At 45.8% G+C, this 23,041-nt stretch overlaps 1 protein-coding gene across 1 annotated transcript; it reads left to right on the top strand.

Annotated features, from left to right (window-relative positions):
- The first annotated feature begins 2,355 nt into the window (after positions 1-2,355).
- Positions 2,356-4,012, top strand: POU4F2 (POU class 4 homeobox 2). Its single transcript, XM_004456490.1, has 2 exons — positions 2,356-2,634; positions 3,071-4,012. The coding sequence occupies exons 1-2, from the start codon at positions 2,356-2,358 to the stop codon at positions 4,010-4,012; spliced, it is 1,221 nt and encodes a 406-aa protein (XP_004456547.1).
- Positions 4,013-23,041: the final 19,029 nt, after the last annotated feature.

Raw genomic sequence — 23,041 nt, 5'->3', positions numbered from 1 at the left:
TTTGATTTATTTCATTTCTCGAAGCTTGCGACAGAGAGAGCTGTACAATGTCATTTTTTTTTCCTTCGAAAATTACCCTGGCTGTTGTTGAGGTAGAAATTAAACACCTAAGCACTTACTTGAACCGTCCGGCACAAGCCACATCCATTCATTTCAACATTCCCCCTCCCAGCTCCGTATCTAGGCTTCTCAGAACTCACACTCTGGGACACTACTCCAAGGAATCCCCTTCAGCTGCTATTTATTATTTTCTTTCACGCAGGGGAAGAGAAAGGCAGGCCCGAGAGTGGCACAGGACAGCCTAATGAGGTTAAGGACCATGGACAGAGCCCGCGGCGCGTCCTTTGCTGCGGTCCTGCTAGAATTCCGGTTACTCGCAAAGACAGCGCTCCCAACTTGAACCCGCCATCCCTAAGGTCAGGGCTGGACAACGAGGCCCCTTACTCGCCGCCGCCGCCGCCGCTGTGGGGCTTCCGGGCGCTGACCAGTCGAAGGTCTTTCTTCACCACGTCCCAGCGCGCGCCAGCGCTTCTCAGGCCTGCCGCCTGCTCCCGCACCTGCTCGCCTTCCCCAGGCGCAGCGCCTGCACCTGCTCCCGACCAGCCCCGTCCTTGTCCGGCCACCCGCGGGCTCCTGCGTCCCGATTGCGGGACCTTCTCTTCCTCGCCTGTACCCCGCTCCTTCTGCGCTCTGGGAGGTAACTGAGTATCTCCCAACATCATAGGAAATAGAAGACAGAAGCGGAGAAGAGGAAGGAAACGTGTGTGTGTGTGTGTGTGTGTAGGAGAGGTTGTCCCCCCTTTTTTTGCAACTGCAACTCAGTGTGGGTCCACTTCTAAGAAAAGTGGTCGAGCTGGGACAAATGTGCTACCAAACTGTCAGCTAAAAATAGGCGCACTCCACACAGAGCGGCTGTGGAAATGAAGATAAGTGGGGTTTGTGCCAGCCGCAAGGATGTGCGTGTGTGTGCGTGTGTGTGTGTGTGAAAGAAAGAGAGAGTATTGGGGGGATACTCAGCAGCACATGCGCTCTGTGATCTCTGGCCCTCCCCCTCCCTCTGTCCGTTGTCCCTTCCCCCTTTGATTGTGGCTAAGGAAGAATAATAAATCCAGTGGCAGAGTTTGCCAGGGGATCCACCCCAGACCTAACACACTTAGTGGGCACTAGGAAGAGAAAGAGGATCGGGAAGAAGAGAAAAGAGGGACAAGAAGATTGGGCGGGGGAAGAGAGACATTGGAGGGGGTGCAGGGTGGGGGGGGGGGGAGTCGCATGCGCATAGGCCACCCAGGCGGGCTCCGCGGCTGTCCAATCCGCTGAGAGCTTGGAGAAATCGAGTGAGAGAAAGCCCTGCAGTCCCGCGGACCCTATGTCTCTTCGGCACCAGGCACCCGCCGGGCCGAGGGGTCGCGGAAGCGAGCGCCAACAGCGAATCATACCTGGGCGTGCGCGCCGAGCAGAACTAAGGACCCTGTTTCACCGCAGCGTCCGTCCCCTCCGCTGTGGCCGGGGGTCCAGGAGAAGGGTGACCCGAGCTGCCGGGAGGGGCTGGCCAAGTGGGGGCGGAGGCCTGGAATTTAGCGGGAAGCAGGAGGCGGGGGAGGAGGGAACCAGGTAAGAGGCGCTGCTAGTAGTGTAGGGGGGGCGGGGGGGGAAATATCCCAAACTGACTTGGGCCGCAACTTTACTGAGGAGTTTTTTTTTTTTTTTTTCCTGGAGAGGCAGGGGCGGGTTGGAGAAGGGGAGGGGCTGAAGGCCACTAGGTGGGAACTGTCTGGTCTAAAGGTCTAAGAGCGATCGTGGCCCGCTGGGTGGGGTTGAGCAGGGACGCGAGTTTAAGTGGGAGCTTTGGGGCTCCGGGGAGGGGCGGCAGCATCAGAGCACAGGCGGGGATAAGAAGGGGAGGCGGAGGGCGCGGTGGGGTAGCGGGAAGCGGCGTTCGGGAGAGCAGAAAAGACACGAGCCTGGGGGGCAAAGAAGGAGAAGGGGCGACAGGAGACAACGAGCAGAAGCCAGCGCTTCCGGGCAGGGGAGGGCGGAGGCGCGCTAGGGAGAGGGAGGGCGGGGGGCGCGGGGAGAGGAGACTATAACTCCACGGCCGTGAGGCACCGGGGCAGTTTCGGGCGGCAGGTCTGTAGCCGGCGCCAAGCGGAAATCCGCATCAGCCTAGACTGACGGCGGAGGGGGCTGACGGGCGCGCAGCCGACGCTAGGCGCTCAGCCCACCGAGGCGGCGGCGTGCAAGCGCAACTTTGCACTGCCCTTCCCGGCTGGGTCTCTCGCCCGGCGCTTCCCCGGAGGGTCTAGGCTGCCAAGGCAGGCGCGTGCGCTGGGGACAAGCGCCCGGGAGTACGGGAAGATGATGATGATGTCCCTGAACAGCAAGCAGGCGTTCAGCATGCCTCACGGCGGCAGCCTGCACGTGGAACCCAAGTACTCCGCACTGCACAGTGCTTCGCCAGGCTCCGCGGCGCCCGCGGCGCCCTCGGCCAGCTCCCCCAGCAGCTCGAGCAATGCTGGCGGCGGTGGCGGCGGCGGCGGCGGCGGCGGAGGCCGGAGTAGCAGCGCCAGTAGCAGTGGCAGCAGCGGCGGCGGGGGCTCGGAGGTGATGCGGAGAGCATGTCTTCCAACCCCACCGGTGCGTATTTCTGCATAATCACTGCTTAAAGGCACATTTTGACAGCCCCCTTTATCTGCTTGATGTTTTTTTCATGTCTGCGCAGCAAATCACCCCACACCTCCAACCAATTTCCCCCCTCTCTTTCTTCTGTATTCAGCGGGTCTAGCATTTCATATTAATTTTTATGACCTGGGATGTTACCTGTGCGTGGGATGCGTTGTGTTGTGTCTGCGGGATCACTTCTCCTGCTTGCACTTTGGGCTTCTCTCGGTGGCTTCCCTCCTTTCCTACTTTCAGGATTAGTATTACTATTACTATTGTTATTATTATTATTTTAACGTTCTGGGAATGTTGTAGGCGCCGCGCCTGTGTAGAGCGCGAGGCCGGGGTTTCCGGGGACAGCACGCGCAATTCCCTGTTGAGCGTAATGTGTGCCTTCTACTTGCAATTGCAGAGCAATATATTCGGCGGGCTGGATGAGAGTCTTCTGGCCCGCGCCGAGGCTCTGGCAGCCGTGGACATCGTCTCCCAGAGCAAGAGCCACCACCACCACCCGCCCCACCACAGCCCCTTCAAGCCGGACGCCACCTACCACACCATGAACACCATCCCGTGCACGTCCGCCGCCTCCTCTTCATCCGTGCCGATCTCTCACCCGTCGGCGCTGGCGGGCACGCACCACCACCACCACCATCACCACCACCACCACCACCAGCCGCACCAGGCGCTCGAGGGTGAGCTGCTGGAGCACCTGAGTCCGGGGCTGGCTCTGGGCGCCATGGCAGGCCCCGACGGCGCAGTGGTGTCCACCCCGGCGCACGCACCGCATATGGCCACCATGAACCCCATGCACCAAGCAGCGCTCAGCATGGCCCACGCGCACGGGCTGCCCTCGCACATGGGTTGTATGAGTGACGTGGACGCCGATCCGCGGGACCTGGAGGCGTTCGCCGAACGCTTCAAGCAGCGGCGCATCAAGCTAGGGGTGACCCAGGCGGACGTGGGCTCTGCTTTGGCCAACCTCAAGATCCCCGGCGTCGGCTCGCTAAGCCAGAGCACCATCTGCAGGTTCGAATCCCTCACGCTGTCGCACAACAATATGATCGCGCTCAAGCCCATTCTGCAGGCGTGGCTCGAGGAGGCCGAGAAATCCCACCGCGAGAAGCTCACCAAGCCCGAGCTTTTCAACGGCGCCGAGAAGAAGCGCAAGCGCACATCCATTGCGGCGCCGGAGAAGCGCTCGCTTGAAGCTTATTTCGCCATCCAGCCGCGGCCCTCCTCGGAGAAGATCGCCGCCATCGCAGAGAAGCTGGACCTTAAGAAAAACGTGGTGCGCGTCTGGTTTTGCAACCAGAGGCAGAAACAGAAAAGGATGAAATATTCCGCGGGCATTTAGGGGAACCTGGGCCTCTCTCCAGGGACGACCCCCTCTCCTCCTCTCTTTTCCCTCCCTCTTTCTCTTGTCTTTCCACTTTTGGCGACCAGAACAATTCCGGTAAATGTGAATCCAGAGAAAGCGAAGATGATGGAGATGGAGCGAACGAGTGAGCATCTGACCCCGAACCCAGTGAGAATGTGAAGCCAATTTCCAAAGGAAAGAAAAATAAATGAAGGGATTTGTCAAGTTGCAGCAAAGTTGTCCCTTTCAACCTACCTGGAAAAGGTATTTCGGCTTCTTCAGAGGAAGTCTGGAGCTGGCTGTTTGGAGGAAGGCAGATGAGGCAGCCTTTTAAAAGGCCTCAAGAATGATCAAGTAAGATTTGTTTTTATTCTTAAAGACATCACCCTTGTTCAAGTTCAAATACACTTTGCAGCTATTTTTCAGAAATAGAAATTGAATCAGGACTGAAACTTTAAACTAGAGTTGATGCTTAATGCGCTAGAGACATCATTAAATTATTTTGAATTTTAAAAAAGATGGCAGATTTTCTGCATTTACACTGTATATTATATATATATATTTTTATTGTGGTTCTTATCCCCCTTCTTCCTTCTCTGAAGTGTTAATGATTAAGAAAGGAGTTGCGCCTGCTGTGTTCACTGATCTTGAAAGCTATTATTAGATTATTGCCGAACAGCCCTTTGTAAATTATTAATTTATCTCTCTAGCAACTTAATTTTGTGCACATTCTTATTAATTAAACTATTTTAGTCGGAAAAAATGGGGGTAACGTATGCTAGTGAGCTTCAAAGAATCTTATGTTTAATGAGTTTGCTAATTTTTACAACTTTCCTCTTATGCTGTGTTCCTTTTAGCCCATTTGTATATTCTCACTTTAAATGTAGATTTTTTTCTTTGCTTTTACTGGTGGTGTTCTGATTAGTGAGTTGACACTCAATAATGGACGTCTCAATCGTGTAGCCAGATTCTATGTCTGAAGTATTGTTTACTTCCTTACATATTTAATGGGATTCCCACATTGCCCCTAATAACTACACACGCACGCTCTTACCTTTACACACACACATCCTAATGGAAAAGAAGAAGCAGTTGGAAGTATGAGAATGCTACATCATTTTTTGAGCTTTAAGTGCATTTGCATTTGGTGTTTTTCCTTCCAGATTCTAAGCTTTCACTGCGACATTTCAGTCTTCCAGTTTTCAATGGCTTTGTTGACTACATTTTAACATTCACAGGAATCCTTTGGCTTTTCCTTTCGGAGGTTTGTTTATAGGAAAACTACATTGAACTATAAAAAAGGCAGTGCACTGCTTGTGAATTCACATTGTTTGGTAGAATACTTTTGGAACAAAAAAACAATAGGTACATAGTGACTGGTACCTGATCTACTGTAAATATTTCATTCAAAATGTTGCACATATAGATATATTCTTACAAATTTTGCTGTATTGCCATTCTGTTTGAGGCTTTCTGAAGCCTTCAATTCTGTATATCACCTGGTTTCTTGCTTTTGTTAATAGATGGTTTATTTATTATGGCAATGTATTAAGTTATTTTCAGTGTGATTTGATTGTCTTTCATTGAAGAGATAATGTTAATGTTTTATTGGCAGAGTATGCTGCTTTTTCATTAAAATATGCTATTAAAATTAATGGCTTTTAAAATATGATGTTGTTTTAATTATTTATGTGGGAATTATTTTGGTGAAGAATTTTTAAAGGTGGAAGCACATTTTGGTGGTTATTAGGGAGTTATTGTAATCAAAGTCTGACTTAGACTTAGAAGGCGTGTTTATATGGGAAAGTGTAAATGGGAAGGATTTATAATGGCCCAGAGTCAATATTTGACTCCAAATATCTCCCTTGGAGGGTTTTCTCTGTATCTGCAAAAATTCTGAAAAGAGAATCTTTGTGAAGAAAAGTATTGGATGGAAACAGTTTCACCCATTACCGTTCATCTCCTATAGGTAAAAAGAAGAAAGTTCAACTCACTTTTCAGTAGAGCTGGAAGACTGGAATATGGCAAGAACCAAGGATGGGTTTGGAGAGTAGGGGACTCTGACTGGGGCCTAGTGACTCATCCACCATACTTCTCAGTTCAGTCACCACTCCTAAAGAACAATATCTAAAGTTGGAAGAAAGCAGGAAGCACTTGGTTAAGAAGGCCTTCTCCTCTCCTCTCCTCTCTTCTCCTTTCGCCTCCTCTCCTCTCCACTCCCCTTCTCTTCTGTCTCCCACATGCTTTAAGGAAACTGGCATTGTCGCAAGAGGCAGAATAGGGCTGAGGAGGAGATCCATGGGCAGTTAGGAGTAAAAACTTCTCCCTTCTGTGAATCATCTAGACACCAGAATTGGTGTAGTTTTATCTAATGGGTGATTTGGGATAAAGACCTTCTGCCCATCTGACTCACAAAGTTTTCTTTTTCTGATCATAGTCTAAAGAGACCTATCACACATATTAATGTTTTTTCAGACAACTTATGACAGTAGAGAAACATGTTATGCTTTCAAAACTTTTTCAGGAAAACAGTGGTTGTTTTTTTAAAAATCACATTATTAATCAACTGAACTTCATACTAATCCATAGGCCAAATAAGAGGAGGAACCAGGTCATCCTCTAGGGGTAATTAACTAAACTGAGCTGTGACTCCTGTAAAATAGAACTGTCTTGGAATGTTTCTTATTTTGTTTTTGACGTTAGTGACTATCCCATGAGTTGGTGAAAATTATTATAATGCTCAAGTTGGGATTCAATATTGGAAAGCTGATTATGATTTCCAGAGGTAACAAAAATAGTTGTGAACATTGAATGGAGGAAGGGTGGAGGGGCCTGTTTTTCTATAACTGAAGTAAGGGAAACACCTGAAAAAATATTGTCCATGTGCTTGTGTAGAAATAATAAAATACATTGCTTAGGTGCCCTAAGGAAATGTTGAAAGTTACAGAGATTTAAAATAAATAATTGTGGATTCAGGTATATTGAAATTGATGGCTTAATTTTATTCTTATGTTCTTGAGGCTGAAAATCCCTTCCTCCATCCCTCTCCCCTTCTTAGATTCAGTTTTCTTGAAAAGTATTTTCAGCCAGTTAGCCTTCACTCTCAACGTTGTCGGGTACTGATTTCAGTACCACGGATAGCACCCACATGGTTCAGCCCTACTTCAACACACCTGTGTCCAAGCAGTTACAGTCAGCTAGAGAACTTCGTGTTTGTTTACTTTTTCCAGAGTGGAGAAAGTGACTGAAATGACTTGAAGGTGTAAATATCAGGCTTGTTTATATAGAATGAAAATTATCTTCAATATGTAATATCCTCCTCTTCCCATAGGTGGGTGTTTTTGGAAAGGCCAAAATATGTGTGTTAAGAGGAAGAGGAGTTATTTGGGGGAAAGAAAGATGGGTGTGTAGTAGTGTCTTTTTTCTACAAATATGACATCTTTAAACGAAGAGAGAAATCTTGTCACAGTAGTATAAATTGAGAAATATGTTTAGTAAAATTAAAATATGTTTATTCTTTTTTGGTAGGTTTTGAGTATATGGTAGCTTGCATGTATGCATGCATGTCCAAGACTGTCATGAGAAAAGTGTCCTGGGAAAAGCAACTATCCATTTATTTCAACAGTGGAGAGTGAAGGCCTTTATTTTCCCCAGATTCCCCAAGATTTCTTTGTCTCCTTGTTCCCTGAACTTTAAAAACTGTATCATTTTTAAATGCATCTTTACTGTGTTATTCCAAGTGAAAAAAAACTTTTTGCCTACAAGATGGACTTTTTTTCTATTCCTAGAACTTTATTAAATGTGTTTGTTTTGTGGGAAAGGCAGAAATTTAAAAGGAAACATATCCTTAAAGTTTTTATTAATAAGAGATGCAGAAACATACCAAACCAAAGAGATTTGGGAGAGGAGAGTTGACCTTAGAGAAGAAATTAAGGTAAGAATAAAATGAAATATGTATAAACTGTTGAAAAATATCCATTTGATGTTGACTTTCAAAATAGTCAAATGGATAAATAATAAAACATGGCTGAAAATTCTTGTCATACCAGTCAAACACTTTGGCATTCATGCCTCATTTCCTAGTTTTTCTCTCAAGGTCCACAATTACTATTTCACTGGAAAATATATTTCATGAATTGACTTAGTACCACCCCTAGGCATCCTATATATGATGGTTCAGAACTGTGTAGTTAAAAAAAAACAAACAAAAACCTCTCTAAAACAAGATCATCTAATCTTTCTGTTCAGTGTGATCATCTAAATCCAAACTGGAACAGAACAAGAGGTTAACAACAGGAATTATGTAAATCTTGGGATGTCCATTCTCTCTACACCAAAACACTGTAACATGAAGAATGAATGCCGTTTCCTTTGGATATTTGTCATTAAATTATTTGGTCAATTCTTTATCAGTTGAAACTTCATTGACACATAGCTTGTGAGAAAATAATGGAAATGCAAATAGGAATTACATACAATACAAATGTGTTTTTAAAAAAATAACACAACATAATGTTCTTTTATTATCAAGGGAAGATTCTGGGACCTCTCTTTGCCAAGGGAATTAGAATTTTGCAGAGAGAACTGGAATTTTGGGGATAAAAAGTTTATTTGAAAATTTAAAGAATCAATTTATTTGATTTATCTATTGTGAAAGCTGTTGGAGAGATGGTGGGAAAAGCACAGGAATGAGCACTTGATTTTTAAAAGCATATTATTCAGATGACGAAGCTCTAAATTTTCTAGGCAAGCCATGGCAGTGAGTTTAGAAACTCGTTCTAGCAATCATTTAGTGAAAATAAGTTATTTCTCTAGGTAAACAATCTGTGGTGGAAATCAAAACTGCACTTTGGTTTTCAGTTGACCTCTGAGGGAGGAGATGCAAAAGAAGGCGGGGGGTGGGGGGAGAAGAAATTGGATTTGTATTCTAATAGGCCAAAAGTAAGACAAACGTGCCCCAATAGTTATGATGTTAGCAGTGTTCCTGAGGTCCACATTTGTCAGGAGTTAGATTTATGGTAATGAGAAAGAAATCACTAAATTTTCCCTGCTTTATCCTTTTAAAGGAGCCATTCCCAGTGCTGAAAGGCTATTATGAGCAAATTAATAAATTACACAGCGAATTATTAAATCCAGATAATTACAAGGAATAAGTAAGTAATCATTAGTTATCTCAGCTAATTACTGTGGGTCAGAGCCAGCCGGAATGTGAAATCCTCCACGGGAATTGAAATTAACTTTGCACAGTGAGTCTCTCTGCTTGACATCCCCAGTCTGTAGGCACATGGCAGCTCCCCTGTGAACCAGTCTTTCTATTTAACTTGGAGAGAATAGAAATAAAATTAAGTGGCGATGTGATAATAGGAAGCTGCTCAGAAAGCAAACTGTGGGTTTTTTTTTCTGTACTTTCAATGCCAGGAGATGAAGAGCTTTATTTACATCAGTTTCCAAAAAATTTAAAGCATGCTTGTTGAGACAGTCTCCGCAAACACACACAAACATTCATGGATAGTCTCCTGGAGTCAGAGATTAGCAGCACATGAAGAATTCGCAAGACAATGTTTTGAGCTGTGTGTGAGTGTGTTTGTGTGTGTGTGTATGAGGGGGCAGCAGTGAGAAAAAAATAAAATGTTGCTCTTTGCTTTCATCCCGTACAGTGGCAAGGCTGTTGAAAAGTGCAGCCTAGTCTAATAATCTGTTTGTTTGGTTTGGGTAACAATATGCTTTCATCATGCCACACAGAATCAGCTTAGTGCAAATGTTGTCTGTTGCAGATCTTTCCCCAGATGCTTCAAGAGCGGATGCCACTTTTTCTTTCCCATATAGCATCACTTTCTAAAGCCAGTCTCCCCAGCCCTCTCTCCCTCTACTCCCACCAACCCCCCAGGCCTTCTGGAAGGGCAGAGAAGGCTTGAAGCCTGGTGCCTGTTGGAAGGTGGAAAATGTATCTGTGTGATAATGTGATTGTGTGTATCACACGGCTGGGAAAGACTGGACATATGAAGAAAACTGCTGTTAATATATTAAAATTAGAGGGGAGTCTAAGATTCCCCCCCCCCCTCTTTTTTTTTATCAATTGCAATTAGATGGACAGTCTTTCAGCTCATTCCCTGTTCTAGTCTGGGATGATAATAAAAATTTAATGAAGCCTGGGACGAGCAGAGAGCTCTGTCTAGGGACCGTGGAATAGAATATTTTAACTGTACATTTATACCAAGTGTCTGGCTTCAAAGACGTGACTGCTTTTAATCTCGAATTAGAAAACCACAGACTTGAAATTAAATATTAGATACCCTCGAATCTCCTTCCTTTCTGAAATATTGTCAGGACTCTGTTTTCTTACATTGCCCCATAATACACATATCTTAGGTCTCCAATTACATTTCTGTGAATAATAGATGGCTTTGATAGGGTGTAGTATTCTGGTGCTTTTTTTTTTTTAAATAGAGTTAATGCAATATTAATTGGCTGTAGCTGTTATAAGAATGCACAACCCCCTTTTCAGGAACAAATCGATGAGGTAGGGATGTGGGAGAGAGAAGGCGAAAGCTTTTCCCAGCCTAGGTCACTTCTTTGCGGAGGGGACCTTCTCAAAGATTTGGGTAAGTGCAGAGGATGCCGGAATTCCGCCGCCCGGGCAGCTCTGGCTCGGCCGCCTGGAGAAAGGCCTACGGGAGGGGGCGGATGGAGAGGAAGGGAACAGTTGAGGGTGAGAAGCCGGGCACGTAAACAATGATCACCGAAAGGCTATTGGAGCTTTTGCAGGTGAACGCTTAGCGCCAGCCTGACCGGGTCAGGAGGCGCGGAAGAGCTGAGATCCTCGCCCGCCTTTGAGGCTTAACATCTAACGTCCCGCACCCGCCGCCGCGGGTTCCCTGCCAGCGCCGACTCTCCTCTGAAACCCTCCAGTTCCGGGCGCGCGCTGCGAGAGACGGCCTGGGAGGGGCTGAGGAGGGAGTCCAAAGGGGTAGGGGTAGCCGGCAGACGCGCCCCTTCTGCGTGGCACGAGCTTGCCCCGGCCGGGTGCGGCCCCTAAAGCCTAGAGTAGCAGGCGTTGTCTGGAACCCGCAAGAGAGAGACCCGGGCGCCTCGCCCGCTGCATTTTACTAATCACGTCTATTTAAATTCTAGCGCGGTCCGCCGCGCTCTCCCCGGGAAAGCTCTGGAGAACTGGAACCATCAATTATTCTGAAAAAATCCCAGCTCCGGGAGGCTTCCTGCCTGCGGGAGGGAGGCGGCGGGAGGAGGTGGAGCACCTCGTTCCTACCTCTCTCCCTTCCTCTCCACCCCTCCCAGCGCGGATCCCTTGGTGCGCACTTAACTTCAGGGTTCTGGGGCCCAAGGGAATTGGCGCGCATGGAGGATTGCAGCTTTGGTTGACGCGGAAAGGTAATGGGGTAGGCTGGGACCTGGCCCCACTTCCCCTTCATCCCTTTTGGAAAGGTTTCTTTTCTGTGCAGGCAGATCAGATGGATTTTCGTTTCCCCCCTTACTACCTCCGTCTGCACCCCTCGCTCACTTTTTGCCAGGTCCCTAGCGCGGGCCGAATGGTCGGGGGCTGCTGGGCGTGCGGCGGTGTCTTTTCAGCCCTCTTTTGCTCCGCAGGCCCGCAAGAATGGGGCCTTGAGGAGATTGGAGTTCAGAAGCCTATTAGGAACCTGGATTTAAAAGTCCTTTAGCACGCACCACACCCTCCGTTTAGGTTCCAAGATGCCCTGAGGCTGAGCTGCAAGCGGAGCGCGCAGCTGGACGCGCAGAAAGAACGGGTTTGCTCTTAAGTACCAAGGCTGTTGAGCCTGGCTAGTAATTACTGCCCCCCCGCACTCCATCCGCCCCCACCCCCGCGCTGGGTCTGCAGCTATTACTCCAGCTGTCAGTCGGCTAGAGCAAGCCCCTCCTCCACCCCAGACTCTGCCGGAGCTAACCCAAGCCCGCGCCCCCCGCGGCCCGCGCAGACTATTTGGGTCGGGTAGTGGTTCTGAAACAGTGTTTACCATTTTTCAGCAACGCAATACTTTCTCCTTCCTCTTTCACGTACCTTTCCCATTAACTGGACCCTGTGTATACACGACGTCTTATTTGCGTGTATTGGCGAGTGTTTTTGTTTTATTCTTTTTGGAGGGGAGGAGGGCTCTGGTAGCCCGTGTCTCTGAATAATTTGAGGCGGCAAGGAAACGAGAACTATGTTCCCAATATTATTTCGAAGAATAATTTTCTTCTGAAATTGTTGAGAAGTCATCCTGTTCAAACAGTAGGCTCGATTTCACAAAAAAAGAAAGAAAGAAAGGAGGGAGAGAGGGAGGGAGGAAGAAAGGAAGGAAAGAAAAAACAAAAGAAAAGTTACCTAGGGGAGTGGAAATTATTAAAAGGCTTAAGTCAACACCCCTGGCAAAAATGGGCAGTCTGTTCTCTCTGAAGGCTGAGATGACTCTGGGGTTGGTAGGCTTACCAGGAGATGGAGGGTTAAAATGCACAGGACTAAACCATCCTACTCTCCAAAAAGGCTATGACAGCTTTACTAAATCAAAGTCTGCATTTCTGTGCATTTTGGTTAAACTGGGTGGAGGCAGGCTAACTTTCAGAGCCAGAGAAGGTCTTGGTTTGGAGGATTTATTGGTCTGGTGTGTGTGGGCGTGGGGGGGGGGACCGTTGGGGGGAGGGCTCTCTTTGCAAAAATAGACAAAGTTCCAAATTCAACAGCAGTCTGGGGTTGAGAAAAGTAAGCGTAAGATTTCCCAGGAAGGCCCTTGCCACCAAGCACCACCTTTTCTGCTCCAATCCTGGCCACTCGCTATAAACCCTTGGGCTCATCTAAATTGCCTTAGGTGGGATGGAGGGAGGGGGTCCTCCCTTCATGGCGATGGTCATCTAGCCAGCCTCTGGCAGAGCAAAAGCACAGTCTGGATTGAGACGGTGCTCTGAGGACCTGACAGAACCAAATCACTTCACAGCGTGGTGGAGGAGGCGCACGGTGGGCCAGAGCACATGAGTCCACTCCAAGATCATCTGCTTCAACTCTGGCCAATTTTTCCTGAAGCTTCTCATCTGGGTAACATGCGCGCACGCAGGAAATGATTACAAACCTGCACACAGGCACACCTAGAGCCACCTACCTGGGCCAACATGCCTGGTGAAACTTGAATTTCAAGCACAGTTAAAATCACATCTGCGATCAAGACGTTGTCTTCTCCTGGGACAGGGCTTGAGACACACCTCCTCTTCTTATTTTGGTACACCTGACAAGCTTTGACCTTTTGGTGGCCATAGCTCCCTTTCCTGCCTGCTTTGCCTTTACATGGCGCCCAGACACGGTGTCTTTTGGTGGCAGCATCACTGGTTCTGAAGGTGGAAGCAGTCTGTGCCTCCCTCAGAGGACCTGCAGACAGCGCCTGCGGCTGGGCATAGCAGAGATGAGGAGTCAGAATTAGATCAAGAGCTTCTCTTTGGAATCAGGGTTAGGTCCTCAGAACTCTTGGCTTCGTGGAGGCTCTCAGAGGCTCACCAGTTTCAAGTCCTATTTTGACATCAGCTGAGTGTCCAAATAAAGGCACCTCACTGGCTAACTTTCCATTTCAGTTCCCTGAGGTGACCTCCTGGATAGTCTTAGGTCTTTGGGGGAGAAGAGAACTCCCTCCCAAGGCTGCCATGTTAGGACGTCTGATTCTACCTGAAAGAAGGAACTTTTTCAGGAGCATGGGACCCTACAGTTAAATCTCTAATTCTTATGGAAATGGTCTTAAGGGGTTGGGTAAGAATTGGATGGCAACTTGAACTTCCTTTCCTCACTTTTCCACTTTGTAGCACCAGCAACGGAAGCTTTTAATTACAGTATTGTCAGAGGGGTCTCTTATTCCATTTCCTAAATCATTTCATTGATTTTTCCCCCCTCATGTTGCTTTCTTTTTCAGTAAGACTTACTTTTCCCCCCTGGGGTTCACTCAGAGTTTGAGAAATAAGCAGAAGAAAAGAGGGAAGGCGTTGAGGAAGAGATGAGTGGTTAACTGGAGAATGATCTGTGCCCTCTTCCAGGGAGAGGAAGGAACCAATGCAGAGAATGACTGCAGCTGCCACCTCCCACTCTTGCAGATTCATGCAAAAAAGAAAGAGGAGCTACAATGAAATAGAAAGGGCACCAGTGCTGGGAGCCATACCAACCCTATTTCACTAGATATTTTCAATTTGTATGAGGGCGGAATGCTGAGGTATCCAGATAAGTGGTAATTTTTCTTGGTATATGCACTCGTTCACTGTAGAGAAAACCATAAAATCACCTAAAAGTAGCATGACTTGTATACTCTGGGCAAGTAGAAGTGAAGAATAAGCAAATAAAGCTCTCTGAGCTGAAATGTGGCCAATAGTGCTTCTTATTCTTATTCAAGCTCAGCCACCTTGTCCCTTTAAACCAGGTGAGACCTGAATTCTGCACTTTTAAATGTACCAGTAACTCTGAATTTTATTTTCCAAAAATCAAGTCTTTGCATCCAATTCTGGCATTAACACGGGCCACTGAGATAGCCAGTGGAAAGCAGAAAGGAGCAGAATCTTTCATGTTTGACAATAGGAAAGTTGAGACTACTCTTTCTACTTGTTCCCATTGGTACAAAATCCTACCGTGACAGGTAGAAGAAATGTACAGACCTTCCCAAATGTACTGTCAATAGTAGGAGTGTGTGTGATTTGGGAGGGTATTGTGAGGGGGTGGGGAACTAGACAGATTTAATGAAGCACAACTGTATTTATTGTTCCCCAATTTGAAACGACTTCATAACTCGGTAATGATGGTAAGAAACAGCCTTACTCCATACCATTTAACTCATGGCCATTAGGTATCAGTTACTGCAAGATAAAATAATCTAATCAGTTGAAGCAAAATCTCTTTAATGCTTAATCTCTCACACTTCCATTTTTCTCCTTCCTCTGTCCCCTCTCTACTCTCTTCTCCCAAGTGACTTGGGTGAGGAAATCTTAGAAGCTGGTGTCGCTGGTAGAAACAGCTCAGTTATTGAGACAGGATTTCCGTACGAACTTTAACACTGCCCATGAGTTGCTTATAAAACTTTTCCTCCCAAATCCATATTTATCTCAACTGAAGAAGACAAAGAAAATTACCCCGAGATGCAATAATGTTTGGCTTTCCCACAGCAGAAAGGCTGAGTTTTTATCTGTTTGTAACTGCTATAAACAAGTTATTGGCAAGCTTGAGTTGGCTGGTTTTCCAGGTTTTGCAAGCTCACTCTTATACAAGCTCCTTCCCTTTCTTATCCAGGAAAGGATGCTATCTGTCCCTGAAACTGTAGCCCAAATGCAGTTCTAAGAAATGCCAGTGTTACAAGTGGCATTTACCCCCCCGACATCAAGTAGAGGTGATAAAGCAGAAATTGGACACAGGTAATACTATCTATAGTACCTCCTCTTCCCAGCTTCCCATTCTCTAACAGAGCAGGGATAGGTTGGAAAAAATTATACAATTTTAGTGTCAACTCCCAAATCCTTTCAAACACTGGTGATTTGAGACAAAAAACTTACAAGGGAGAGCCCACGAGGCAAAATGAAAAATGCCACCAGTATCTCCTCCACTTTGAATTGAGTAGATGTTAGGGTACTTAATGATGTGGACCATTGTCTATGAGGTGCAGAGGTGCCCAAAGATGTACTTACCAAATCCAATGGATGTGTCATGATGATGGGAACGAGTGTTGTTGGGGGGGGAGAGGGGGGGTGGGGGGGTGGGGTTGAATGGGACCTCACATATATATTTTTAATGTAATATTATTACAAAGTCAATAAAAAAAAAAAGAAAAAAAAACCCTCTCTATCTGAAGGCGTCTCTCAAATTTCCTTCCACCCTTCTTCCCACCACCACCTCCACCATCAGCATCACCTTCCTCCTCCTCACTTTCCTTCTCCCACTCTCCTTCCCTTCTCATTGTTATAGAATCTGAAGTGGGTGCAAAGCTAGGAATGAGCTCTCAAGGGATTTCAGTGATCTGATTCTAGGAAGTGCTAAATAGAGCTTAGATCCCTGTAAAGTTGGCTGTTTCTTGGAGGGTGGTGAAGGTAAGTGTGGTTAGGGAGCAGGTGAGGTGGATTTGGGTGCTAGTGAACGGTAGAGTTATGACTCCTCTGGGTGCCTTGGTGGTCAGAAAGAGATGAATTGGGTGCTCTTGTTTTGTCAACCTTTTTAACCGTGTGGAGGGGTTGCCAAGAACATGTTTACTCTTTTGGATGAAGAAGGAGCACACATGAATTCTAGAAGATATCCTACCTAGACATGCTGACTTTTAGATGGAATGCCATCAGTTGTCTCTGCCCAGGTCTGTTGCGGATCTATTAATCATATCCACAAGGATTGCCAAATGGCAGGGCTCTCTTCGCTTTTCAGTTTATACAGAACAGAATCATTTACATAAAGTCCTTAAGGCAAATAACTGTTGGGGCTCTAATTTATATCTGATCGAAAATTAGCCGTCATTATGCGCTCCATTAGCAGCGTCTTTAATGTGCTTCTAAGCACCATTTGTCAAGCGGCTTGTTAATATCCTTCAAGTCTTTAAAGTTGAGAGCTCATTAAAGAGTGCGCTCTGTTATTGATGTAATTTAGATGAGTTTGGAAGAGCAAGTACACCATGCCTTGAATGGGCAACCTCCAGGAAGCAGGGCAAGGGGGCATTTGGTGACCAAGTTCACTGTCAGTGATTTCCCAGAAGGCTTGGCGTTTCCTTGATAGCAGGTCTCTGGGTCCTGCAAGCGTGTTTTAAAAAGGTCCACACTCTGACCTTGGTAAGTCACTTCTTTCTCTGGGAAGAGCTGTGCTTGCCCACAATGTTTCCTTCTTTTCTCCTCAAATCATATTTACTGTGGCACATTGAGCCTTATGAGAAGAGGGTGGGAAAGACAAATGGGGCTTAATCTAGTATCTTTTATGAAAGGACTCACCGGTTTTTTGGTGTTATTTTTTAAGATTTTTTTTCTTCACGCTTCCAACCCCTTCCTGAGGTCAAGCCCTTTATTCCTTAGGGCAGAGGAAGTAAATATCCATTGAGAAAACCATAGGCCTAAAGACGGAGATGCGGGCCTTGAACCTATTTTGATGGAGGTAGAGCAAACTCGCTTAATTATGTACATATTATTACATTATCTATCAACCACGCCATCAGAAGAGCATAAAGGTCAATAAATTACTTCTCTTATTTATCTAAAAATCCATATATTTTGTCATTTTCTTTCTGGAGTTGATTAGGTTAGTGTAACACAATAAAGAAAACCATTAGCACAGCCAGAAAATTGCAACTGAGTGCAGCAATAATACCAATAGCAGGAATAAATAACAGTTAGAGCTGCTTTCCAGCCTGGATTGCTTGGTAGGTTGGATAAGCCCCCTTTTGATTTAAGTCTTTAGGGCATCTGTGAATCCTGTTATTAGGGGTTTAGTCTGATTTTGCAATACCCTTCACCACCTCCCCCTTCTTAATTTTACATTCAAGTCATCATTATTTTTGAACCCCAATTCTATTCCTCCGCTAAATCCACTTCCTCTCCTGAGACCTTCTGGGGAACTCAGAGATTAATGTAAGATAATGAAAGACATTAGGCATTTTATTCTCTCTTTTAAATTTTCTGGATTCTTTCAGCGGAAGCAGCTTGGGTGTGAGGATGGCTCTACTTTATCAGATTACAGTGAAAATAAAACGAAGCGTTTAGGAACTGCCTCTATATGGGATCGGTCCTAATACCTCAAAGTCTTCTCCAGTTCCTTCTCCTTTCTTTCCCGGTCAAAAAAAATCTCATTTTCAACACTTGCCGAATAGCTTATGTTTTGCACTCCACACCTTAAAAGAGTTCGTTTTATACACACGGAGAAAGAGAAGGGAGAAAGAAAGATATAATAAGATCAATTTAAGGACATATTGAGGTCATATAACAGCACAAATATTCTCAAGTGCTCTGTATAATGTGCAGCGGGGATTTTGGGCAGTTTTATTGTGTGGTAGGATCCTCATCTCCGTTGTTTTTTACAGGATTCCTCCAGGCTAAAGTAATAAAGCGAGTAATTAGAATGCTAAAGACAGATGTAAATAACAGGAATGAGACAGCGGTGACAGATGAGCGGCTGGGTCAGAAGGAGCCCAGTTGGTGGAAATGACACCGCTTCCTCGCTCCCCCCTTCCCCCACCCAGCGCCGCTCTCTCGGCCTCTCCTTCCTCCTTGCCGGTGGCCTTAGGCGGCCGACCGGGGACACACCGGTCAAAATTGCACCGGGCGGCGCGGCGCGGCTGCCGGCCCGGGCGAGCGCGGGGTGGAGAGGGGCGTCGCGAGCCTCGCAGCGCGGGTCTCGCCCACGATCAGCCGCGGGACGGACGCGGCGCGGGCTGCGGGGCCTTCGGGGAACCCTCCCGGGCGCGCCGCGCTCGGGCCGCCGCAGCCTCGCCCCGCAGCTCCCCCGTGGGCTCCGAGCCCGCTCTGCGCCGCGGCCTCCCGGGGACCGGGCGCGCGGGGGCCGAGCGCCGCAGCCGCCGCACCTCCCGCCCGCCCGGCGGCTCTGCGGCCGTCCTCGCCTTGTCCACCGAAGCAGAGCGCCAGGCCCCGGGGACGCCGCCGCCGCCCCGGTGCGCCCCGGGAAGCGCAGGCCGCCCCCGGCGCCTCCGCCGCGGCCCAGCGCCGCTAAGGGGCCGAAGCGCGGGGGGCTCCCGAGCTCTTTTCCTCGGGTCAGTCCCCCACCGAGAGTGGCTTCCTTTCACTCCCCTCCAAGGCCATCTCCCAGAAGTTACCCGAGGTAACGGGAGACTCGAGAGAAATCCCTGGCCGCAGCGACTAGGAGGGCAAATACGGTAATTAGTTACGTGAATGAGCTTGCCCTCCCAACAATATAAGTAGGTTGAACGGCCTGGTGCCAGGTTGTTATGAGGAAGTCAAAGCGATGGTAGGTAAATGCTATTTAACCATTATCTTTTACATTCGAGAAAGAATAATAATCAGAAAATCTTATAATGAGTAGGTCCTTTGGCCACTAAAACCCCATAGGTAACTTTCAGGATCTGGTTTCCTGAAACACCCTCTTCTTTCTGCTTAGAGGCAGAATAGGGCCTGTCCACGTTTGAAGATTCTATCTTTAAAAAGCCTGTTTTAGAGATGCTGCTGTCCTTTTGGTATTGATGTGGTTACAAATAGAAGTGACCATAAATTACCTTTATATTTTGACTTTAGAACATTAAATGCTTTCTTTTGAGCATCAGTACACTTCCGATTAAAACACAGACACACATATACGTGCACAAACACACACAAATCCCGAGTCAACCAAACCCCAGGAGGCAGCGCTAATCCCCCCAGGTAATGGCGCAGGGGTAGGTTAGCAGCTCCCTCTGAAACACACCGTGTCCACTGAGGAATTCTGTTACTTCCTGGATTGTTAACATTAGTTACCTCCACTTTTGGAAGAAGAAAACCATTCCCATACTTTTAAAAGATACTTTCAAATGGATAGAGTAAATAAACATATAAATTGGGACACCGAGATACATGTTCATCAATTTTAGTTTTAATTATTCTGATAATTCCAGAATTTGATTATAATCTTGTTTTGAGATAATATTTTTATTTTTAAGCAACTGTCTTGTAAAAGCAAAAAACACAGGAGAGTGGTTGGAGTATTTACAAAGCTGGGGCTGATGGGCACTGTTCCTCACAGGCTTTAGGTCAAATTGACAGGTCAGATTATTTTGAGGCTTTTGTTGTTAAGTCTATACCTTCCCGAAAGACACAGTTAAGGAATGAGATCTCTATCCTAGTTGATGAATTTATCCACACTGGTGGATGTTAATGAGAGAATCACCATAGAACTCATGGGAAACTGGTAGCCTACTCTGTGGGGCATATATTTTTTTCTGTCTCTATGAAAGTGGAGATCTGATCAATCATAAAAGCTTTGACATTGGAAAACGGAACTGAACTTAAAAGTAACACTTATAAAGAAACACACTGGATGCATCCCCTCTGTTTATGTGTCATTACATTTGATTTTCGAGGAAAAAAGTTGAGTAACTTTAAAACCAAGTGTGTTACATCGTAAATACGCTTAGTTCCACTGAACTGTGCACTTAAAACAGTTAAAATGGCAAGTTTTATGTATACCACAATAAAATTAAAAACTACACCCCCCCCCCCCCCCCCGCCAAAACCCTCAGGATCTAAAGTGTAGGTCTGATTAAGAATCCTGATCTAGTCATGTGTTTGATCACCATCCTCACATATCCTTATGGTAGGAAACAATAGATTTCATCTAAGAATCAGGCTGGTGCTGGGAGATGGGGGTGAGGAGAGAGTTGGGAGGTCCTGGGAGCAATGCTCAGGTGATAAGGGAATAAGTGCTCTAGCCAAAGGCTGGCTGTGGACTCCTTATGGCTGAGGTGGCAATGGGACTGGCTGTGGAGAGGTGGCAGAAGAGGCGGGAGGCTGTTAGAGGCCATGGCAATGCGACTTCCTTCGTAGGAAGCAGGAATTACTTTTTGGTTTGCCTTTACTGTCGTAGAGGGCCTTTTCTGTATACAGAAAGTTTGTTACAAACTTTGGTTTGCAACTCATTAGCAAGTAATAAAATCAATTTTATGGGTTGTGACAAGCATAAAGAAAAAAATTTAATTAAATAGAACAGAAAAAAATCAATGTGGATCACATGTTGTGAGAGCAAGTTTTGTTTCCTGAAAGTGTTGATTTAGTTTCCTTTATATCTACATGTTTGTATTGGGCCATGGTGTAAAATGTATTTCTTATTATGCATTTTAATGAAAAACATTTGAAAACCACTGTTTTAGCCCTAACTCAAGACCTACCCTCTCTGAGAACTCTTCTGGGTCTCACCAATGCCTAAGGGTTTATAAATCCTTTTGTTCTCTATCACTTATTTGATGCTTCCCTGTTTTATTAACTACTCACATGGGCATTTCTTTTCCAACTGGATTTAAATTCCTTGAAAGATAGGTGTTTTATGTTTCTTTAGATTAAAACACACACAACAAACAAACAGCCCAGAGTGAGTCAAACTAGGCCAGCAGGCCACGGTGTCTCCTTGGCAAGTAGTTACCAGTCTTGATGTGGTGCTGTATACCTAATACCTAATCAGTACCTGTATATGCTTTTTAAAAAATTTTTATTATGTATATGCTTAATTACATAACCAAGTCAGGTGTCAGTTTATCTGTCAGTTTTTCAAATGTGCATTTCTTCTCTCCACCTCTGCTCTAGGCTAGATCGAGTCCCCCTGTTACTGGCTCTCAGCACTTTGTAATGCCTTCATGACATTTACTGGAGTTTAAATATGAACATTTATGTGATTATTTGATTTATTTCCTCCACCAGAGTTTAAATCGCTCTAGTATGGACCAGATCTGTTGAGCTCACCTGTCCCTTACTGTTTTAGTTTGCCAGAGCTGCGATGACAAATACCACACAGTGAACTGGCTTAAACAAATGTTTATTGGCTCATGGCTTTAGAGGCCAGAAGTTGCCCGGCAAAGTCTCAGCAAGTCCACACTTTTCCCCAGAGTTGGTCATGTCCTGGTGATGGCAGACCTCTGCCACACGGTGATGTCCCTGGTTTCCCTCCTGTGTCCTTGGTCTCCTCCTGCGTGTTTTCTCTAACTCACTGCATGTGACTCTCGAATATGGGTTAAGGCTCACCCTGATTCAGTTGCGCCCGGTTTCAATAGGATCTTAGAAGAACCGCTTCACAAATGAGTGCACACCTTGACTGATGATACAACTTCACAGGTCCTATTTACAAATGAGCTGACACCCATGGGTGCTCGGATTAAGATTAAGGACATGCCCCTTGTTAGGATACATGATTTAATCTGCCACACTAGCACAATGCTTGGCACAGGCTGGGCACTCAATAAACATCTTTTGACTGGACTGTCTGACCGAGGGGCTGAGAGACTTAAACAATGCCCAACAGTCTGACCTAATAGAGGCAGCAGGCCATTTCTTACTCCTTAACAGGAAGATGTTTTGCTAATGAACTTGGACTGCCAAGGGAAGACTTAAACCTCGTGATTTTTAGAATTAACACCCTGTGTGGTGGTATTGTCTCATTATTTTTCTTCTCTTATTTTCATAGCACATCTGTTTTGGTTTGCCTGTACCTGGCTATAAAAATGGGCCCATGCAGGAAGCAGCTATATGAGCAACATCTCTGCAATTTTTGAAACATTTATAGAGAAAACGATTATCTTGTGTGAGGTTCAGTTTGTGACCTACGCAAGAAATCCCTCTTAGAATGAGTAAGCTGTTCTTCTTGAGAGAGTGCTAGTCCTTTTTCTGTTAGAAAATGAGAGATGTGAACCCCGTGTAGTTCCTTCTTTGCCTTGGCTGAGAGTGCAGACCTAAGATTTGGTCAAATTGCTTAGGTTTTCTTCAACATAGATCTCTTGGAAATTTTATCTTTTCTTTCTTTAGCCTTTTAGAACTTATTTTTTTGGTTATTTGTCCTCTAAATTTATGATTATGTGTGTTTTCAGGTTTTATTACACCTAAATCAGCAAACTTTGGAGGAAATGGCATGCATTAGCAATGGAGATCCATAGACACGGGTTCAAATTCTGGACAAATTTGGGCTTTAACACTTCCTAGCTATGTGATCTTGGAAAATAAACCTCTCTGAATCTCAGTGTTCTCACCTGTAAAATGAGACCAATAATGCTTTCCGCATGGTTTTGAGTATTACCTGAAAGATAATGCTGTACAGTGCATGATGTCTTATTATGGTGTGCAACTTCAAATCCCTTTTGGCAAGAGATGTGTAAGATCCATGACAACAAGGGAGTTTTATGAGTTAATTTAAAATTTTACATATTTTAAGATTGTGGGAAAATAATCTTGTTTCTCTTAATTCCCTAATCTACAAAATTCAGAAAATAATAATCAATTATATATCACCTTACGGAAGAATTTGTTAATAAAACTGGTGTGTAAATTATTTGAAGATGCCCATGCATTATCTCAGGGATAATTCTCAAAAGGCACATGCAA

This window comes from Dasypus novemcinctus, chromosome 1 (assembly GCF_030445035.2).
Source record: "Dasypus novemcinctus isolate mDasNov1 chromosome 1, mDasNov1.1.hap2, whole genome shotgun sequence".
In the NCBI taxonomy this organism is placed as follows: domain Eukaryota; kingdom Metazoa; phylum Chordata; class Mammalia; order Cingulata; family Dasypodidae; genus Dasypus; species Dasypus novemcinctus.
Note: the sequence above shows the minus strand (reverse complement) of the source record. Positions and strands in the feature narration are given on the sequence as shown.